At 31.9% G+C, this 17,462-nt stretch overlaps 1 protein-coding gene across 2 annotated transcripts; it reads right to left on the bottom strand.

The window, feature by feature from the left end:
- Positions 1–9,179: 9,179 nt before the first annotated feature.
- Positions 9,180–15,382, bottom strand: LOC133818074 (ABC transporter B family member 15-like). Of its 2 annotated transcripts, XM_062250764.1 has the most exons (7): positions 14,971–15,382; positions 14,803–14,857; positions 14,510–14,688; positions 13,962–14,419; positions 13,249–13,789; positions 11,163–12,089; positions 9,180–10,887 (listed from the first exon to the last, which is right to left on the bottom strand). In XM_062250764.1, exons 1-7 carry the CDS (start codon positions 15,208–15,210, stop codon positions 9,499–9,501), a joined length of 3,789 nt encoding a protein of 1,262 aa, XP_062106748.1. In that variant the 5' UTR covers positions 15,211–15,382; the 3' UTR covers positions 9,180–9,498. The 2 variants fall into 2 exon arrangements, with proteins under 2 accessions (XP_062106748.1, XP_062106749.1); XM_062250765.1 differs by lacking the exon at positions 11,163–12,089.
- Positions 15,383–17,462: the final 2,080 nt, after the last annotated feature.

The raw sequence follows: 17,462 nt of genomic DNA, 5'->3' as shown, positions 1-17,462 counted from the left end.
CTCTCTGTTTGGTGTTATGAGGAAGAAGAAGACCCAAAATTCATTAAATGGCCAGGGGGACATCCAACGTCTCCCATTGGGAGACGTGCCACGTGTCCCACGTCTCCCAGTGGGAGACGTTGGATGTACCCCTCTATACATTCAATGTCTCCCAGTGGGAGACGTGCCACGTGTCCCACGTCTCCCAGTGGGAGACATTAGATGTCCCCCTGGCCACTTCTCAACCTATTTCCAACGTCTTCTACCATTTTTAATGTCTTCCAATTGTAGTCATTAATAAAAACTTTCAATATCTTACACCATTAGACATTTAAAACCTCTGATAAGTTTTAATGTCTTACACCAATGGTGTAAGACATTGTAGGGAGTCATTGTATATCAAATTTGTTGTAGTGAGCATAAATAAACAAAATTCTATCTAACTTCATTACCTCAGGTCCAAGCAAAGCAAAAACTGATAAACTTCACAACGAGCCTATAACCATAATCAAATAGCATTCTTTAGGATCACATAATATTTTCTTGTGCCCAACTCATATACCTCATGTGTGCATGGTGAAAACTACTCATAATTTTCCAAATAGGCATAATTACACATAAAATCACCAAAAGAATAATGCAAATTATACCTATGTTACATGCATGGCTTTTAAATAAAAATCATATGGTTGAATATTAGACATATTTTTTAACGTAAAAGTGCATTTGCATGCAACATGCATACGTGTGAATACTATTAAAAAGTGACGTTAAAAATGATAATTTCTACACGCTTATTTCTATCGCTTTCAAATTAAGGATTAGTACATACTTTCTTACCATTATTTATTTCTTTTAAAATCACTAAGTTGATTAAATCTCTTTAAACATTATTTTTATTTCATAAAACTAATTTATATAGTCATTTAAAGATATAATAAATCCATTTATTATTTTTAAATTACATAGAAATAATAAAGACTATAAATGATTTAAAATACTTATAATTAGCATGTTTCCTTGAAAACAATAATTTTATCTAAATTAATAAAATCACGAACTTGATGTGAGAAAAAAACATATAATTTTTAGGTGTGGGAAAATATATTTTACTTGTATTATTTTAAGACTTAATTTTAAGTAGAATAAATTCATAAGTGATGATAAAATAATTATTTTTAAATTATTAAACTAAACTTTTAGCCACCATTTATTTTTTAAAAAAATCACAAGTGAAATAATCTCAACATTTTTCTTAATTAAAATGAAGAAAATCATATCTATTAAAATGAACACTCATGGTTACATTTAAAAATACAATTTTTAATATTTACATAGTTTAGGGTATTAATTTATTTCAATATACATACAAAATTCATTTCATTTAAAAGATAACTTCTCATTTTACCAAAAATTCCAGCAACAATATATACTCTCAAAAATCACCATCTTGATTTTAAAACTCATATTTTCCTAAAAAAAAAACTATAGGTATTTATTTGAGTAAAAATATCATTTAATGTATATTAAAATTCCCTTTAATTTCTTATAAACATCATAGCACTTAACAATTAAATAAAATAAAAAAAAATAAAGCACAAAATTTAAATAAAAAAAAACATTGGTGCCCTACATCCTAAATAAACTATATAAGACTTTATATAAAATTAAGAAAAAAAACAAAACAAATAAAAATAATGTTAGTAGTAATTTGAGTGAAACTGAAACAAAGAAGTTAGCGAATAAAATAGCAAAAAATCACTGAAACTTCTTACATTTTAATTTGATGACAATAGTCGATGGTACATGGAAGAGAGAACTTCCCTGATTCTCTATTTCACTACACAAGAACAAATGATAAGCAAAGAAAACCTTATCAAATAAAACAGCCCAATCCCTAGATCCATCACAATAAGATATCACAAACCCCATGAAAGACCTCATAAACGTAGAGACTATAAGTTTATTACCTCTTCCTCATCGTCAGCAGTGGACTCATCTTCGTCGAAACCAGGAGAGTTAGCCAAGGTGGGCTCATCGTCATCAAGAGAGAAAGGTCTGACCCCTGCCACAACTACGAACCACCAAGTCTGCCATTGCTACAAACTCTTCGATGCATCCCCCGCCCCACCACTCCATCGTCGTCGAATAAGAAGAATTAGCTGGCCAGGACCCAAGAAAAAGAAACTAAAAGAGGAGGTGGGAGTTTTTCATGGGAAATAGAGAGAATGGTGGGAGATATGAAGACAAGGCTCTGTCGAATGGTTTGTTGGTCGCAGGGGCTCCGTCACCTGCGAAGAAAGGGATTGAGCAGAGCACGGACGGCTGGGGTCATGGCTACGGAGAAGAGATAAAAATGACTATAATTTTTTAACCCTAAATGTGAGAGTGGTAATAAGTTATGTGTTTCTTTTATGGGATTAAAGCAAGCCACACGACATTCTTTAATTGAACTATGGTTAGGCTATTTTTTTGACAAATTTTATTAGTTTTCTTTTTAAATAATGGTTTTTATTAGTATTTTTTGAAATTTATTACTGTAATAACTTAATATGTATTATCAATAAATTTTCATCAATATTTTAATTAAATATATAAAATAAGTAATATATTATTTGACCAATTTTATATTTTTTTATGAAACTACCCATTCTTATTATTTTAAAAAAGATATTATTATTTCTATAATAAAAAAATATTATTATTGTATTATCTTAACATATATTGTTGATAATTTTTTTAAATATCTCTAATTATGTTACACCCAGATTTCGAGACCTGGCCTCGAAAGCTGGATTCGTCAGGTGTGAGCTCGCAATAGCTAAAGTACATGTTCGTAATCTAAACGTCGAACCCTCGAAAACAGGTGGCAACCTCAAAGATAGGCAGCCTCGAATTCCTTTCTAAGCTCAGAAGACATAACATCGGAGTATATCCATTGTCAGGTGCCTTCGGATCGAGTAGCCCGATCTTGGCATGAGTATGAGCTCGAAATGTAACAGCCTCGGTGGTATTTACCCGCTCCAAGCTGATCTTGGGGAAAGTTATACATCTCATAATTTACCTAGAGACCTGGATTGGCATGATGTTGATTGCTGACCTCGAATGGCTTAGTGAGTCATCTGATGAGACGCAGTCCATGCATTCAAAAGATATTTATTGTTGTAACTTCCCTACATTATAGGGATATTAACTAGTCTGTTATATGTCTCCTGGTCTTAAGGGGACGTTTCCTTGTATATAGGAATTACAGAAATTTAATGTCATTATTCCCATTAATGAAGAGGAGTATCTTCCCGAAATATGTGGGAACGAACTCTGAAAACCCTCTATAAATAGAGAGGTCATGAACCTTTGTAAACGACAGAATTTTGTTATCTTGAGAGAATTTCTGGAGAATTCATCCCTGAAGGATTTCCAGAAAACTCCAAAGTCCTAATAAAAAAGACTCGTAGACTAGGCAGAATTAACTGCTGAACCACGTAAAAAATCATCATTGTTCTATTATATTATTCATCTTTGCTATAGTTTTTATTATTTACGTGCTCTACATTTTAAGTTGACGAAAAACGGCGTCAACAAATTATATTTTATAAAAAAAATATATAATATAATAAAATTTTAATTCAAATTAAAAGACAAAACTTTGTAAAGCTTTAATATTATTTTACAATATTTAACCAATCAATAGAATAACTCGCTTTTAACTAATACTAATTTTATAAATATGTTAATTTTACTATATTATTCTTTATACATAACTAATTTAAATTTTAATATAAAAATTATTATAAACACAAAAGTTAATAATATGAAAAATTTACACTACAAGAATAAAGCCTATTAGCAGCGGACTAAGTTCGCCTGTAATGTTCAGTATATTAGCGGCGGACTTGGGGGTCTGCCGCTAATAATAAGGGAGTATTTTAAAAAATATTAAAAAATTTATTAGCAGCGAACTGCACCACTAGTAGCGGCGAACCCTCCGCCGCTAATATTCCAAAATAAATGCTCGGGAACAGTTTTTGAAAATTTATTCGCGGCGGGTAATCACCTTTTATTAGAGGCGGGCCCCGCCGCTAATAATATTAATGGCGGCGGGAGACACTAATAGCAGCGGGTCCCGCCGCTAATGCTCAACAATAATAGCCATTTGCACAGCCCCTTTCTTCTCCGCGTCTCTTCTCTTCTCCGAAGGAAAACCTCTCTTCTCTTCACAAGTTCTCTCTTCTCCGACGGGAAATTTTGCACAGGTTTGTTTTTGTTTTTATTATTATTATATATATACTCAATTTCGTTTGGTTTTATTATATATATATATATACTCGATTTTGCACAGGTTCTTGTTTTCTTTTTTGATAAACAACTCCATTGTTTGTTCTTTTCTTTTTTGGGTTTAGCAGTCGGTCGGCATCTTCCATGAGGCATCTTCCGTGAGCATTCTGGTGGCTCTTCCTGAGGTAAGCAAGTCATTTAGTTTTAAATACAATAGTTTTTCTCTATTATTGATATGCAAAATATTAGTTGTAGAATGTTCACTTTGGACACTTAAATTTTGAAACTGGTATATTTTTTTTGCACTTTTACTAATAGTGTTTTCAGATAATAATAATTTATTTTTAATTATTTTTTACTAATTTAATTAATTAAATAATAAAAAATAACAAAAGGGTATATGTGTGTGTGTGTTGTTTAAGGTCGGGGGGATTGAGATTGTGGGTGGACCGGGGGCATGGGTTTGGGGTTGTGATGTGCGGAGGTTTCGAGGTTGGGGTTGTGGCTGAGTGATGAGGTTGGTATGGTTCACGGTTGGGGTTGGGGTTGTGTGCTCCAACGGGTTCGGGGTTGGGGCATTTTTTGTAGCAATTTTCTGAGACTCTGTATTGAACTAGTTTTATACAGAAAATATAATGTAATGATTTTTTATGACATTAATTTTAATTTGTGATTGTAGATAATTTTTTAACTATGTAACTGTGTCAAATTATTTAAAAATTTAGCAATTAGTTGTTTAAGTTTGTGACTTGATTTTATGCTTAATTTGTTTAAGTTTGTGATTTCTTTTATTTTGCATCCATACATGACATGGAAGGTTTCATTGAAGACCAAGAAATTGAAAAAGAGAAAAATGAAGAATATAGATGGAAGTTATTTGTTTCTTCTATTTTAGACTTTATGTGTATTAGATTATTATCTGTAAATTTTGTGTATAAGGTTTTAAATATTGTATTGTGGAAATATTAATTATATTTCATAAAAGTATAAAAAATTAAGAATAAATATAGAAATTGATAATTATATTTCATAAAAGTATAAAAAATTAAGAATAAATAATTATATAAATAATAAATTATTTTTTGAATAATTTTTAATAATTTAATGAATTAAATAATAAAAGTTTGATATAATATTATCTAAATAAATAATTTAATTTAATTTGTTTATTGAATAATATTGTTTAATATAAATTACATGAATATAGAAATTGATAATAATATTTAATAAAAGTATAAAAAATTAAGAATTTATATAAATAATAATTTAATTTTTGATTAATTTTTAATAATTTAATTTATTAAATTATAAAAGTTTGATATATTATTATTTAATTAAATAATTTAATTTAATTTGTTTAATGAATAATATTGTTTAATATAAACTACATGAATATAAAAATTGATAATTATATTTAATAAAATTTTAAAAAATTATGAATAAATAATAATTTATTTATTAATTTAATTAATTAAATAATATCTAATTAAATTATATAATTTAATTTGTTTATTGAATAACATTATCCAATATTAAATAGTTATAAATTACATGAATATAGAAATTGATAATTATATTTAATAAAAGTATAAAAAATAAAGAATAAATAATAATTTATTTTTAATTATTTTTTTATTAATTTAATTAATTAAATAATAAAAGTTTGATATAATATTATCTAATTAAATTATATAATTTAATTTGTTTATTGAATAATATTATCTAATATTAAATAGTTATAAATTACATGAATATAGAAATTGATAATAATATTTAATAAAAGTATAAAAAATTAAGAATAAATAATTATATAAATAATAATTTAATTTTTGATTAATTTTAATAATTTAATGAATTAAATAATAAAAGTTTGATATAATATTATCTAAATAAATAATTTAATTTAATTTGTTTATTGAATAATATTATCTAATAAAACATCATAAAATAGCATAAGATATTATAATATTGCATAAGATTTCAAAAATGATAACAAATCTCCTTTGTTATCAATTTCTATTCATGTCGAGTTTTTATTTCATATATTTGTGCTCTCCGCTTTAATCATCTTCAATGGTGAATAATGGTGTATTTTATACTTATTTGCAATGTAATGCCTAACCAACATATTGCATTTTTTTATACTTAGTTTTATATTATTTTTAATGACTATAGTGATACTTACTAGGTTGATAAATATTAAAATGATTTATATTAATTTTAATGTTAGTTATGTTTAAATTAATTAATTGTTTATTTTTGTTAAATTATATTATAAATTATTTTTAAAAATAATTAAATTTAATAAATATTAATTTATTTAAAATTTAATTTAAAAAAAATTATAAATACAATATTAGCGGCGGACCCCCGTGGCTAATACTAATGCATCGGACATAGTTATTAGCGGCGGGTTCCGCCGCTAATGTTCGCTGCTAATAATTGATTATTAGCGGCGAGTGTGTCAGTCCGCCGCTAATAATCATTATTAGCGACACCTTTTTAGGCGCGGGGTATTAGCGGCGGAGGCCCGCCGCTAAAAGGCATTGGCGACGGATGTGGCCATTATTAGCGGCGGAGTCCCCCGCCGCTAATAATGGAATTTGTTGTTGTGTTAGAAACAAAAAAAATCTAGTTTTAAAAGTTTTTAATAAATACATAATTTTTATAAATATATATTTACATAATTTAGTTTATTTTAGAAATTAAATTATTCATTAATTATATTTTTAGATTTTTTATTTGAATTTGGGCGACATTTTTAACTGTCGACGTTGATGGTAATAGTGACAATTTTTAGGGAATTTTTCAAAAATATGGCTTTTATATCATCAATGTGCAAAAATATGAGAATTATACTTTTCTTTATTTGTATGAGAAAATTTATTAAAGACAAAATTAAAGTATGAGAAACATAATTAGTAGCTAACTAAAATACGGAAATGCCACATTTTTTATCATAATTATATTTTCTTTGATTTTGAAGGTGATTTTATTTTATTTTTTTCAATTTTTTTTTCCTCATTTTTAATTTTTTTAGGTATTTTTTCTTTCTTTTTTTCCTTACTAATTTGTTCTTCCATTTTTTCCTTTTTTTTTCTACCAATTTTTTCTTTTATTTTTTTTTCCTTTCCATTTTTCCATTCTTCTTCTTCTTCTTTTCATTTTTATTCATTTATCTATTTCTTTTATTTCTTTTATTTCATTTGTATTGTTTTGTTATTTTTCATATTTTTTCAGTTTTCAGTTTTTTTTCCTTTTTTTTCTTCATTTTTATATTTATTATTTTCTTCTTCCATTTTTTTTCTTTTTTATTTTTTCACACATATGAGCTTTTTCTCTTTCTTTTTTTCTTCTTCCATTTTTTCTTTTTTTTTTTCATTTTTTTACCAATTTTTTCATTCATATTTTTTTCTTTCCATTTTTCTATTATCTTTCTTCTTCTTCTTTTTATTTTTATTCATTCATCTATTTTTTTCTTTCATCATTTTTTTCCATATATTTTTAGTTTTCTTTCTTAAGTTTTTTCCTTCTTTTTTCTTCCTTTTTTGTACATATTATTTTTTCATTCTATTTTTTCCCCTTTTTTCACACATACTTTAACATTACATAACTATTTTAATATTTTATTTATTTATTATATTTTATTATTGTAATTTTTTTTATAGTTTTTTCCACTATATGTAAAAAAAATTCAAATTAATTTTTTCAGTATTTTTTTTTAATGTAACCCTTATAGGAACACCAAATTTTGGAAAGAAAACTAATAAAAATATGAAAACGTGAATGAGTAACTAGTTACCCTGATGGGAACATTCAAATCTAGAAGAAAAAAAATTATATGAAGAAGATGGGAGAGAAGGGAAAGGGGGTGGATCTGATTTTTTTTCTATCTTGAGATTTGTGGAAACTCGTTACTTTCCTGTTCTTTGTGTGTATATTTCTTGAGGTAACTAGTTACATTCACGTTTTTTGTGTATATATTTCTAGGGGTAACTGGTTACCTTCACGTATTAATGTGTGTGTATATTTTTGGGTTGTTTATGGTAACTGGTTACCTATGTTACTAAAATCATAGTTACTTCTTCCTTTTTTTTAATGAAGTGTTCTTCTTTTTTTTTCATTTAAATTTGATGTTTCTTTTCATATTTAATATGAGTAACCTGTCACCTCTCTTGTGGTAACTGGTTACCCCTCTTATGGCAGAATGTTACTCCTCTCAGGGTAACTGGTTACTCCTCCTGGTACATGTTATTTAACCTAGCTCCATCATTTTTTTTACATAATTGTCAAAGATCAATCAAGTAATTAGTTACCTTGCACAAGATTTGAAAAAAGAAACATACAATATAAAAATAAGGAAAAATGTTTATAATAGATAAAAAAATAATAAACATAATTCATATCACAAAAAAAAATTGCAAAACAACCAAAGAAAAATTTAATATAAAATTAGTTATATAAAAATAATATAGAAAAACATATAAGCTAAAAAAAAATAATAATCAAATTATAAACATACCCTTCCATATTAATAAAACTTGATAAAGAGTAAAATTATGGAATAAACCAACTTTTATAAAAAAAAAAAAAAAGAGAAAATAAACCCATAAAAGTTAAATGTCTTAAAAAAAAACTATATTTTTGCACACTCTATCAAAAATCTCATATAAAATATAATTTTCTCTAATTTTTAAATGTCTGCATTAGTCTCAAATTAATGTTTGGGTCAATAGCGATAGTTGAAAATAACAGTGACAGTTATTCACTGTCAGCGTTAGTTTGTATGCCTAAAATTTTAAGTGTCGGCATAGTTATTCTATGTTGATTGTGGTAATTGGGTGTCAAAAAAACCAGTTTTGTATTAGTGACTTCTAAATAAGATTAAAAAAAACTAGATAAAGCTCTCACCCAAAACACTTGAGGAAATAAACGTAGTGAGACATTTTTATAATATATTATAAAAATCCATAATATATATACATAGACAAATCAATATTCCGGAACTCTTTGTTCCAGTACACGTACAATACATCTTGTCATACTATCAAAGACCATTATTATTAAAAAAAAAAAAAAAAAAACCTCTTCTGGAACTTCTCGCTATACTAATCGCCGTACGTCTACACCCATTGCTTGAAAGGGCTTGAAAGTACAGTTCGAGTTCGAGAAGCCATTAGGGAGGTTTGCCCTTAAAGAAAGTGCGCTACGTCAGCGCGTACGTTGCACCACAGGCTCAGGAAGTTAGTTGAGCGCGTGGGTGGTGGAAGGTGGCGTTCGTTGGAGGCTAACTAGAGAATAATAAGCTCCCCGAGGACCTTTGTCCAACAGAGACGAATGAGTACCTTTCTCGATCACTTTCCCTTTGTCCAAAACCGCAATCGTATCACAGTTCTGAATTGTACTCAACCTATGAGCCACCACCACGCTCGTCCTACCAATCATCACGCGCTCTAGCGCGTCTTGTACTACTTTCTCTGACTGACTATCGAGGGCACTAGTCGCCTCGTCCAGTAGAAGAATAGCAGGGTTTTTGAGTATGGCCCGGGCTATTGCAATTCTTTGCTTTTGACCACCCGAGAGCTGCACTCCTCTGTCCCCACACCATGTCTCGAAGCCCTCCTTTAGTGCCGATATGAAATCGTGCGCATTGGCTGCTTTGGCCGCTTCAATGATCTCTGCCTCGCTCAGCATATCAGACGCTCCATATGTGATGTTCTCCTTGATTGTTCCAGCGAATAGAGTTGGTTCTTGGCTCACTAGTGCCACGTGTTTTCTTAGTGATCTTAGGTGGTATGACCTTATATCTCGACCGTTGATTTTAACCACACCTTTGAGAGGGTCGTAGAATCTTTCGATTAATCCAATAATGGTTGACTTGCCAGATCCACTTTGGCCCACTAAAGCAGTTGATTTTCCTGCCTCGATTCTAATCGAGAAGCCTTGAAAGATCATCACATCGGGCCTAGCTGGGTACGCAAAGTGGACATCACGCAGCTCTACGTGGCCCGTTATCTTTTCGGGCTGATGGCCTTCTGGGTCTTCTGGCTCTATGCGAGTGTAGCGGTCCAATATGGCGAAGACCGACCCAACAGCGTCCGAACCCTTAGCTAGGTCCGTGGTCATACTTCCGGCATCAGCTATGACACGGCCTGTACTTACCAAAATCATGAAGGTTTCAAAGAGGGCTTTGGAGGAGATGTAGTGGTCAGCAATGAGCTTTCCACCGTACCAAAAGTCAAAGGCCCATGTACAAGTGGTGAGGCTTTGAGAGGAAGCAAGCCCAATTCCTGCATACCATGATTGGCGCATGCTCTCTCGGCTTGGGCCTTCTTGGGCTTTTTCAAGCATCTTGAGGATTCGGTCTTGGGAAGAGAAGGCTGTGATGATTCGGAGATTGGAAACTGCTTCGGCAGCCAGCTTGCTACTCTCACCTTGGGCTTTAATGGCTTGGTTGGACATGCTCTTGAGTAGGACTCGACGGGTGTAGAAGCAGACGATTATGAGGGGTTGGACGGCGATCATGACAAGGGCCAGCCTCCATGCAATTACCAGTCCCATTGTGCATGCCACTATTACAGCTGAGCAGGTTTGTACAAGAAGAGCCATCCTATCACCTACTAAAGATCTCACCTGCGTCCAAATAAGAATGTATTAGTCAAAAGAAGTACTAACCTGAATCGTTATAAACTCTATGGAAGCTTTGAATTATATGCTTTAGTGCTTTGAAACTTTATGTTATCTATTTAATAGTCAAGTTTATCTCTACTTTATTCTTCAATGATATGATTTCCTTTCTTTTTAAAAAAAATATATATATATCTAACTTTACTATAAGCTACTTTTTTAAGATTGCATGGAACTTAATTCTCTCAGTTAACAAACGTTCACGTTAATCTCAAACATACCACGTTGGCATCTTTGGCAAGCCTAGAACAAACAGCTCCAGTAGAGTTCTCATCCTGATCGAACCACCCAACTTCGAAGGTGAGTATCTTAGAAAGCATTCTCTCTCTGACTCTTTTAGTCAAGTACTCTCCCATATACGCAAAATTGTAATGCTGACAAATATTAATAACCAACGAAAATATGGCCAACCCTAAAAAACACAGTGCGTATATCCGAGTCTTCTCCTTAATCTCATCGTGATCCGGTAAGAAAAAAACTGATATCATCGACCCCATAGCGAACGCATAAACCGGTTGAACAGCACCGAAAAGGATCGCGCTTAGGCACCCAAGGCTCGCTTGCTTCCACTCCGGGAGGTTCATAGCCAACAGTCTCCTAAAAGATGGCACCGGGAGCGCTACTGGTCGAGCACTTTCAGTTTCTACCACGTCGTTTACAGTTAGGGAAACTCGGGCCGAGTTAGCCGAGCTGGAGCGGCTCACCAACGAGAGCCGGCGGCTACTGGTGTTGTTCAAGTCCATGCTCGAGATAGAAGACGAGCCAACGTGTCTTGTTGTTGTCGTTGTTGACGATGATTCTTCTGGGGTCCTTTGCTTCTCCATTTGCTGGAGGCGAACGAGAGAGGCGTAAAGACCATCGTTCCGGTCGATAAGACTGTTGTGTGACCCCGTCTCCATGACTTGGCCGTTTTGGACAACGGCGATGACGTCGGCGTTGCTAATGGTGGAGAGCCGGTGGGCAATGACGATGGTGGTTCGGCCCACCGCGGCCTTGTCAAGTGCTTCTTGAACAACTCGCTCAGATTCTGAGTCCAACGCGCTAGTTGCCTCGTCAAGAAGAAGGATCCGGGGTTTCTTTATTATTGCTCTTGCAATAGCTATTCTCTGTTTTTGTCCTCCTGACATTTGAACACCTCTCTCACCAACCTGCAGCAGTTTTATGTACACGCAGTTATATTATATATAGTATGCATCAATATCGATTATATTGTACCATAATATATACTGTTAATGTAACTGTTATTAATGTTGAAAGTGGTTGTTAACTTGTTTTGCTTTTGCCTACTAAATGTTGATGGATACATTCATAATACTTCAAGTTCAGGTACGAGTTTCGAATAATTGTGGCGGCCATAAAATACTTGCTGTAAATATCTTTAGGTTTGAATTTTGACCCAATTATATAATTTATTGGTAAATATTAAAGAACCTAGCTAGTGACACTGGCAAGGTGCATTAAAGTGATTGCTTTTCTCGTTTTACCAATCATTCTGTTCATTATCATATTGTAGTGATGTAATAGGATATGAAAGTGAAATGTATTTTCTACTTTTTAGTTTGGACACTAAATTTTATTGGACCACTACTTTAATTTATTCCTTTCGACTGATTTAAAGTCTTAAGAGGGTTGTTCCATGGTCTACTTTCCACTTTAAGAGTGCATTTTTTAGTAACTGATTGGCGTTACAATTTAATTATATATTTATATCTATATTAATATATATGACCATTAAAGTTCAACCAGCGTAATGAGTTACATAAGTGATATGAACTCTTCTCAACTCATAATGTTGCTCAATCAGCTTGATAAATAATGCAAGAATGATTGTACTTGCATTTAGTATACAATGTTAGTCTCATAACATTTTATTATGGTCTTACTAAAAACAAACAAGAAATACGTTTGTGATGTTTGATTTGACTACATAATGGTGGTCCGCGTGGCAATATTTCGATTCTAATTGTTTGGAGAAAAATACCAGCGTTGGTATGTGGGGAACCAAATCATTAGTTAGGTTAATAAAATTTTTTAAACAATGAAGAAACACTAAAATAAAACAAATATAGCATAGATATCCTTGAGCACCATTTCTTGTATGCCATTCAGAATACCAAGACAATGATGTGTTTGCATTTTATATAGATATACACCTATAATTAAACCAGTTATTTTATCGAAAAAGCAAAGCATGATGCCAAGCAAGCGAATAAACAAATCATAATAATAATAATAATAAGTGAAAGACAAAAAACTAACCAACAAATCAAAATAATAATAATAATAAGCGAAAGACAAAAAACTAACCTGGGTTTCATAGCCCTGAGGCAACTTAGAGATGAAATTATGAGCATTAGAAGCTTTTGCAGCCTCAACAACCTCATCCAAATCAGCATCTTCTTTTCCAAACAATATGTTTTCTCTAATAGAGGTTGCAAAAAGCGCCGGTTCCTGACTCACCAAACCCATTTGTGACCTTAGCCACTTGAGCTGGAGCTTATCAATGGCAACCCCATCAAGGCATATCTCACCTCCAAGTGGGTCATAAAATCTCTGCAACAGTGATACAACTGTAGATTTTCCCGAGCCACTCCCTCCCACCAACGCCACTGTTCTTCCCGATGGAATCTTTAAGCAAAAATCTTTGAAAATTATGCTTTCGGGCCTAGACGGATATGCGAACTCAACGTGTCTGAATTCAACTTCGCCTGCAACATTCTCCAATATCTCACCTTCCATGCTCTCTGAATCGATCTTCGGAACTCTTTTAATCACCTCCATTATGCGCTCTCCTGCTGAACATGCTTCTGAGAAGTACTTCAAGTTTGATAAACCAGCTCCTAAAGATCTGTTTTTTCATACCAAAAAATTAAAAAAAATAATAATTGACTTCAAATGAAAAAAATATAATATAAATTTGCCCATTAATGGTTTTCGCTAGAAAACAGAGAATATCTTTATGAACAAAGTTTTTATTTTCTCTTTTACAAATGAAAAAAAAAAAAAATGAAAAAACTTACAATCCACCAACGGCTATAGCTGCACCAACAGCAAAAACAGTTCCACCTTGAGCCCCATGATACATCACCATTCTACTGCCGTAATATGACATAAAAGACCAAATAGCAAAGACAATGCCATTGCTTCCAATGGCCAAGCCCTTAGCCAAACCTTGCTTCAAGCCTAACTTCACTGAGCCTTGTAAGGCTGCAGAGAACTCTGTTATGGTTTTACTTTCTCCGACGAATGAATAAACGGTGCGTATCGAAGATATGGCTTGCTCTGCTATGGTCCCGGCCGTGTTGTACTCTTCTCGAATCTTTCTAGCTAAACCCATCAAAGTCCTTCCGTACATTAAGCCCGGAATTACTAAAAGCACCACAAACGGAAATCCTACAATTGCTAGCCTCCACAACATTATGAACGCAGCAATATAGCTTCCGGAAAACATCGCAAAATTCATCAAAAAGTTTGGTAGCTGGAAGAAAAGATCCAAAACAGTCAAAATCTCGAAACGAAACTGTATTCGAAACAAAATAAAACGATTTTTGTTTTTTGTTTTTTTAACCTTTTCGCTAAGAACATCTTGAATGACGAGGCTGTCATTGGAGACACTAGTGATGACCTCGGACGTACTAGTTACATGCAAATCGAAGTATCCCACATCTTGGCGTAGCACTGCCTTTAAGTATCTAGCTCTCATTCTTGCTGCTTGTCTTTCCCCTGTTCTTGTCCAGCAATATCCCTCTGTTGGAACATAAACAAATACGGAATTAATGAAGTTAATTAATCCCTTTCAGTTTTGTTATTTTCTAGGAGAACGAACAAGAAAAATAATAGTACGGAATATGTTGAACCCACCAAAGAAACAAGTCACGAATGACATACAAGCCAAGTACAAGAGCGCCACTGCATTCTGTCAAGGCACACATAAACACACAAAAACAGAGTATCTCAGTAACAGAACTTCAAGAAAAAAACAAAGAAGATGAAGATGAAGATGAAGATGAAGGAGAAGGTGTTATGTACCGTATTGATACTCTTAAGAAAAAGATCTTCTGTAGAGGTTGAGGTTGATCCAACTCCACCGATATTGTTCATTAATTTGCTAGTGATTAACAACACCAAAGGAGTAGTGAAACCATCACCAACCGAACCCAGAAAGCCAAGGACCATCAAGCAATAGTCCAAACCATCTGCATGTATGAAAATGGATCGTATAGACCCACCTATCTTTCTCCTTACACCTCTGTTCTTCTTCTCTTCCATTATTTTTTTCTGGGTAACCAATCACCAAACGATAGATAGTGATAAAAAAATATTGATAAAGATTCCCAAACCACGTCTTTTGTCTTGTTCCCAAATAGTGCCCCAACCTCAAAGAAGGGCGGGTGCGAAAAAAAGACGGAAAAGACTCGGAAGAAGCAAACTAAATTGCTCCTGCTTGTAACTTGTATATATACAATATAGCGGCACCACTATATGTATATTTATGTATATTTAAACAAAGAAAGCTTAAATTAATTAAATTAACTTAGTATTTAGTTAAATTCAGTGAATCATATATTGTGTACCTGTGGAGAGTAAGAGAGAACATTATGGTTGACTTTGATTGCACTCTTTTGTGTGATAGCGTCATTAGGGACGTAGGATGAGAGATGTGGCCCCCATATTAGGACTAATGCACTTCCTAAATAAGCAACTATATTGTTTTCCGTTACAAAAGAAAAAGAAAAAAAAAAGAATAGCTAGCAACTATATTATATCGTTAAAAAGTGGGATGTTATAAGGTCGGCTTTTATTAATTTTATTTTTTAATATAATTACAATATCAATCATTAAGGACTACTTAATTACTAGCAGTTGATGACGAGGACACCGGTCTGGAATTTCAACTGTTGATAGTTTAATGCCTTCTCCAGTTATGGTCTGAGCGCCACTTTCTCTCTAATTTCTGAGAATCTAAGAATTGGCTACTACTATAGGGCCTGACCGAGTTGTACATATATCTCAATAGAATAATATCTGCTAATATATAATTGACCATCTTGGTTGTTATGACTTAATATTTGTGTTATGTTTTTTTGTCTTTCTAATTATATTCATGACTTTTATCTTAAAATTTAGGTCAGGCACAACAAAAGCTATAAATCTAATAATAAGTGTCACAATGTTCTTCACTACTGTCTTCCCATTATCATAATTATATAGTGAAAAAAGTCTGCAAACTACTTCTCAGCGAAGTAATGTTTTCATTTTACAATACATTTATTATTATTATCTTTACGAAAATTCTAAAAGATATATAAATTAAATAAATACGAATTATATATGATAATTTATTATTATATTATCTACATACTATATATATATATTACAGTGTCCTATTCAATAAATGTAAAAACATCAATCAACCTATATATATTGGATTACACTTTAATTTTGAGATGTAACAAACTCTCTACTTTATACCATCTAACATTCCTATCCCATGCATACTTTCTAAACTTTCTTTTATCTTTATCATAATGACATGCCTATCGTATACATACCATAAGGTGTTGTAACACATATAGTCCATAACCAATAACATATTTTTCATGTAAATATCAACATGTGTGGATAACATATAACACTATTAGATCAAGTTGCTGTGAGTATTTTTATAATGTTAACTAAACAATTATACTCAATTCCTCTCAAAAAAGAGGGAAAAAAATTCTCAATCTTTTTCAACTTGATAACCCCAGTGCCGTACTCCATCACTCAGCTTTCATAAATCTGGGAATCATTAAAGCACTTTTCTTTTAATGAAAAAACATTAAAGTACTTGCAATATCAATTTTCACCAACTCGATCGAAACCTAAGAGTAAGGAAAAAAAATTGGGGGTGCTTTTGTTGCCTATCGATAGAGTTTTAAAATAGTTAATTCCCCGTAGCAATAGTAGAACTATTAATAACTCTAATCAATTCAATTTGTCTTATTTGCTTAAATTGATAGTCTATGAAACTAGTAGCTAGCTAGGTTTAAACATTGTGTGTAACTAAAAACAAAATAATACATGCGCACTAGTAGCACTATAAATCAAATAATACATGCGCACTAGTCGCATACATATATATATATGTGGAAATTTGAGTTTTTATGGTGTCTTAAATAACAAAATGGCTAGGTTTTAATCATTTCAAAAAAATATTAAATTTTTTTACAATACTTAAAATACCCTTTTTATAATTTTCCAATTCACTTCCTCTTCTCTCTTTCATTTCTCTCTCAACTCATTCCTCTTAACTTTCTCTCTAGAAAAAAAATCCATGGGTAAGGTAAAATATAAAAGAGCTCAATGTAATAGCAAGCATTCCTTACTTAGAACACTAAAATACTGCATTTCGAACATAATTAGGCATGATTTTTGGATTTTTTTTGTGATTCTTTTCAGATCTGAAACTTTGAAATCTGTAAAAAATCGACGTGGTTCGATAGTGCTCGATGCCAGCTCGATGAGACCTTCAAAATCAA

The sequence above is a fragment of the Humulus lupulus genome, chromosome 2, assembly GCF_963169125.1.
Source record: "Humulus lupulus chromosome 2, drHumLupu1.1, whole genome shotgun sequence".
In the NCBI taxonomy this organism is placed as follows: Eukaryota; Viridiplantae; Streptophyta; class Magnoliopsida; order Rosales; family Cannabaceae; genus Humulus; species Humulus lupulus.
Note: the sequence above shows the minus strand (reverse complement) of the source record. Positions and strands in the feature narration are given on the sequence as shown.

Coding starts and splice junctions, on each gene's coding strand:
- LOC133818074 (XM_062250764.1), bottom strand. CDS start 15,210: ATGGAAGAGAAGAAGAACAGAGGTGTAAGGAGAAAGATAGGTGGGTCT. Junction 14,858..14,970: donor TTCTTAAGAGTATCAATACG/GTACATAACACC, acceptor GTGCCTTGACAG/AATGCAGTGGCGCTCTTGTA. Junction 13,790..13,961: donor GCTATAGCCGTTGGTGGATT/GTAAGTTTTTTC, acceptor ATGAAAAAACAG/ATCTTTAGGAGCTGGTTTAT.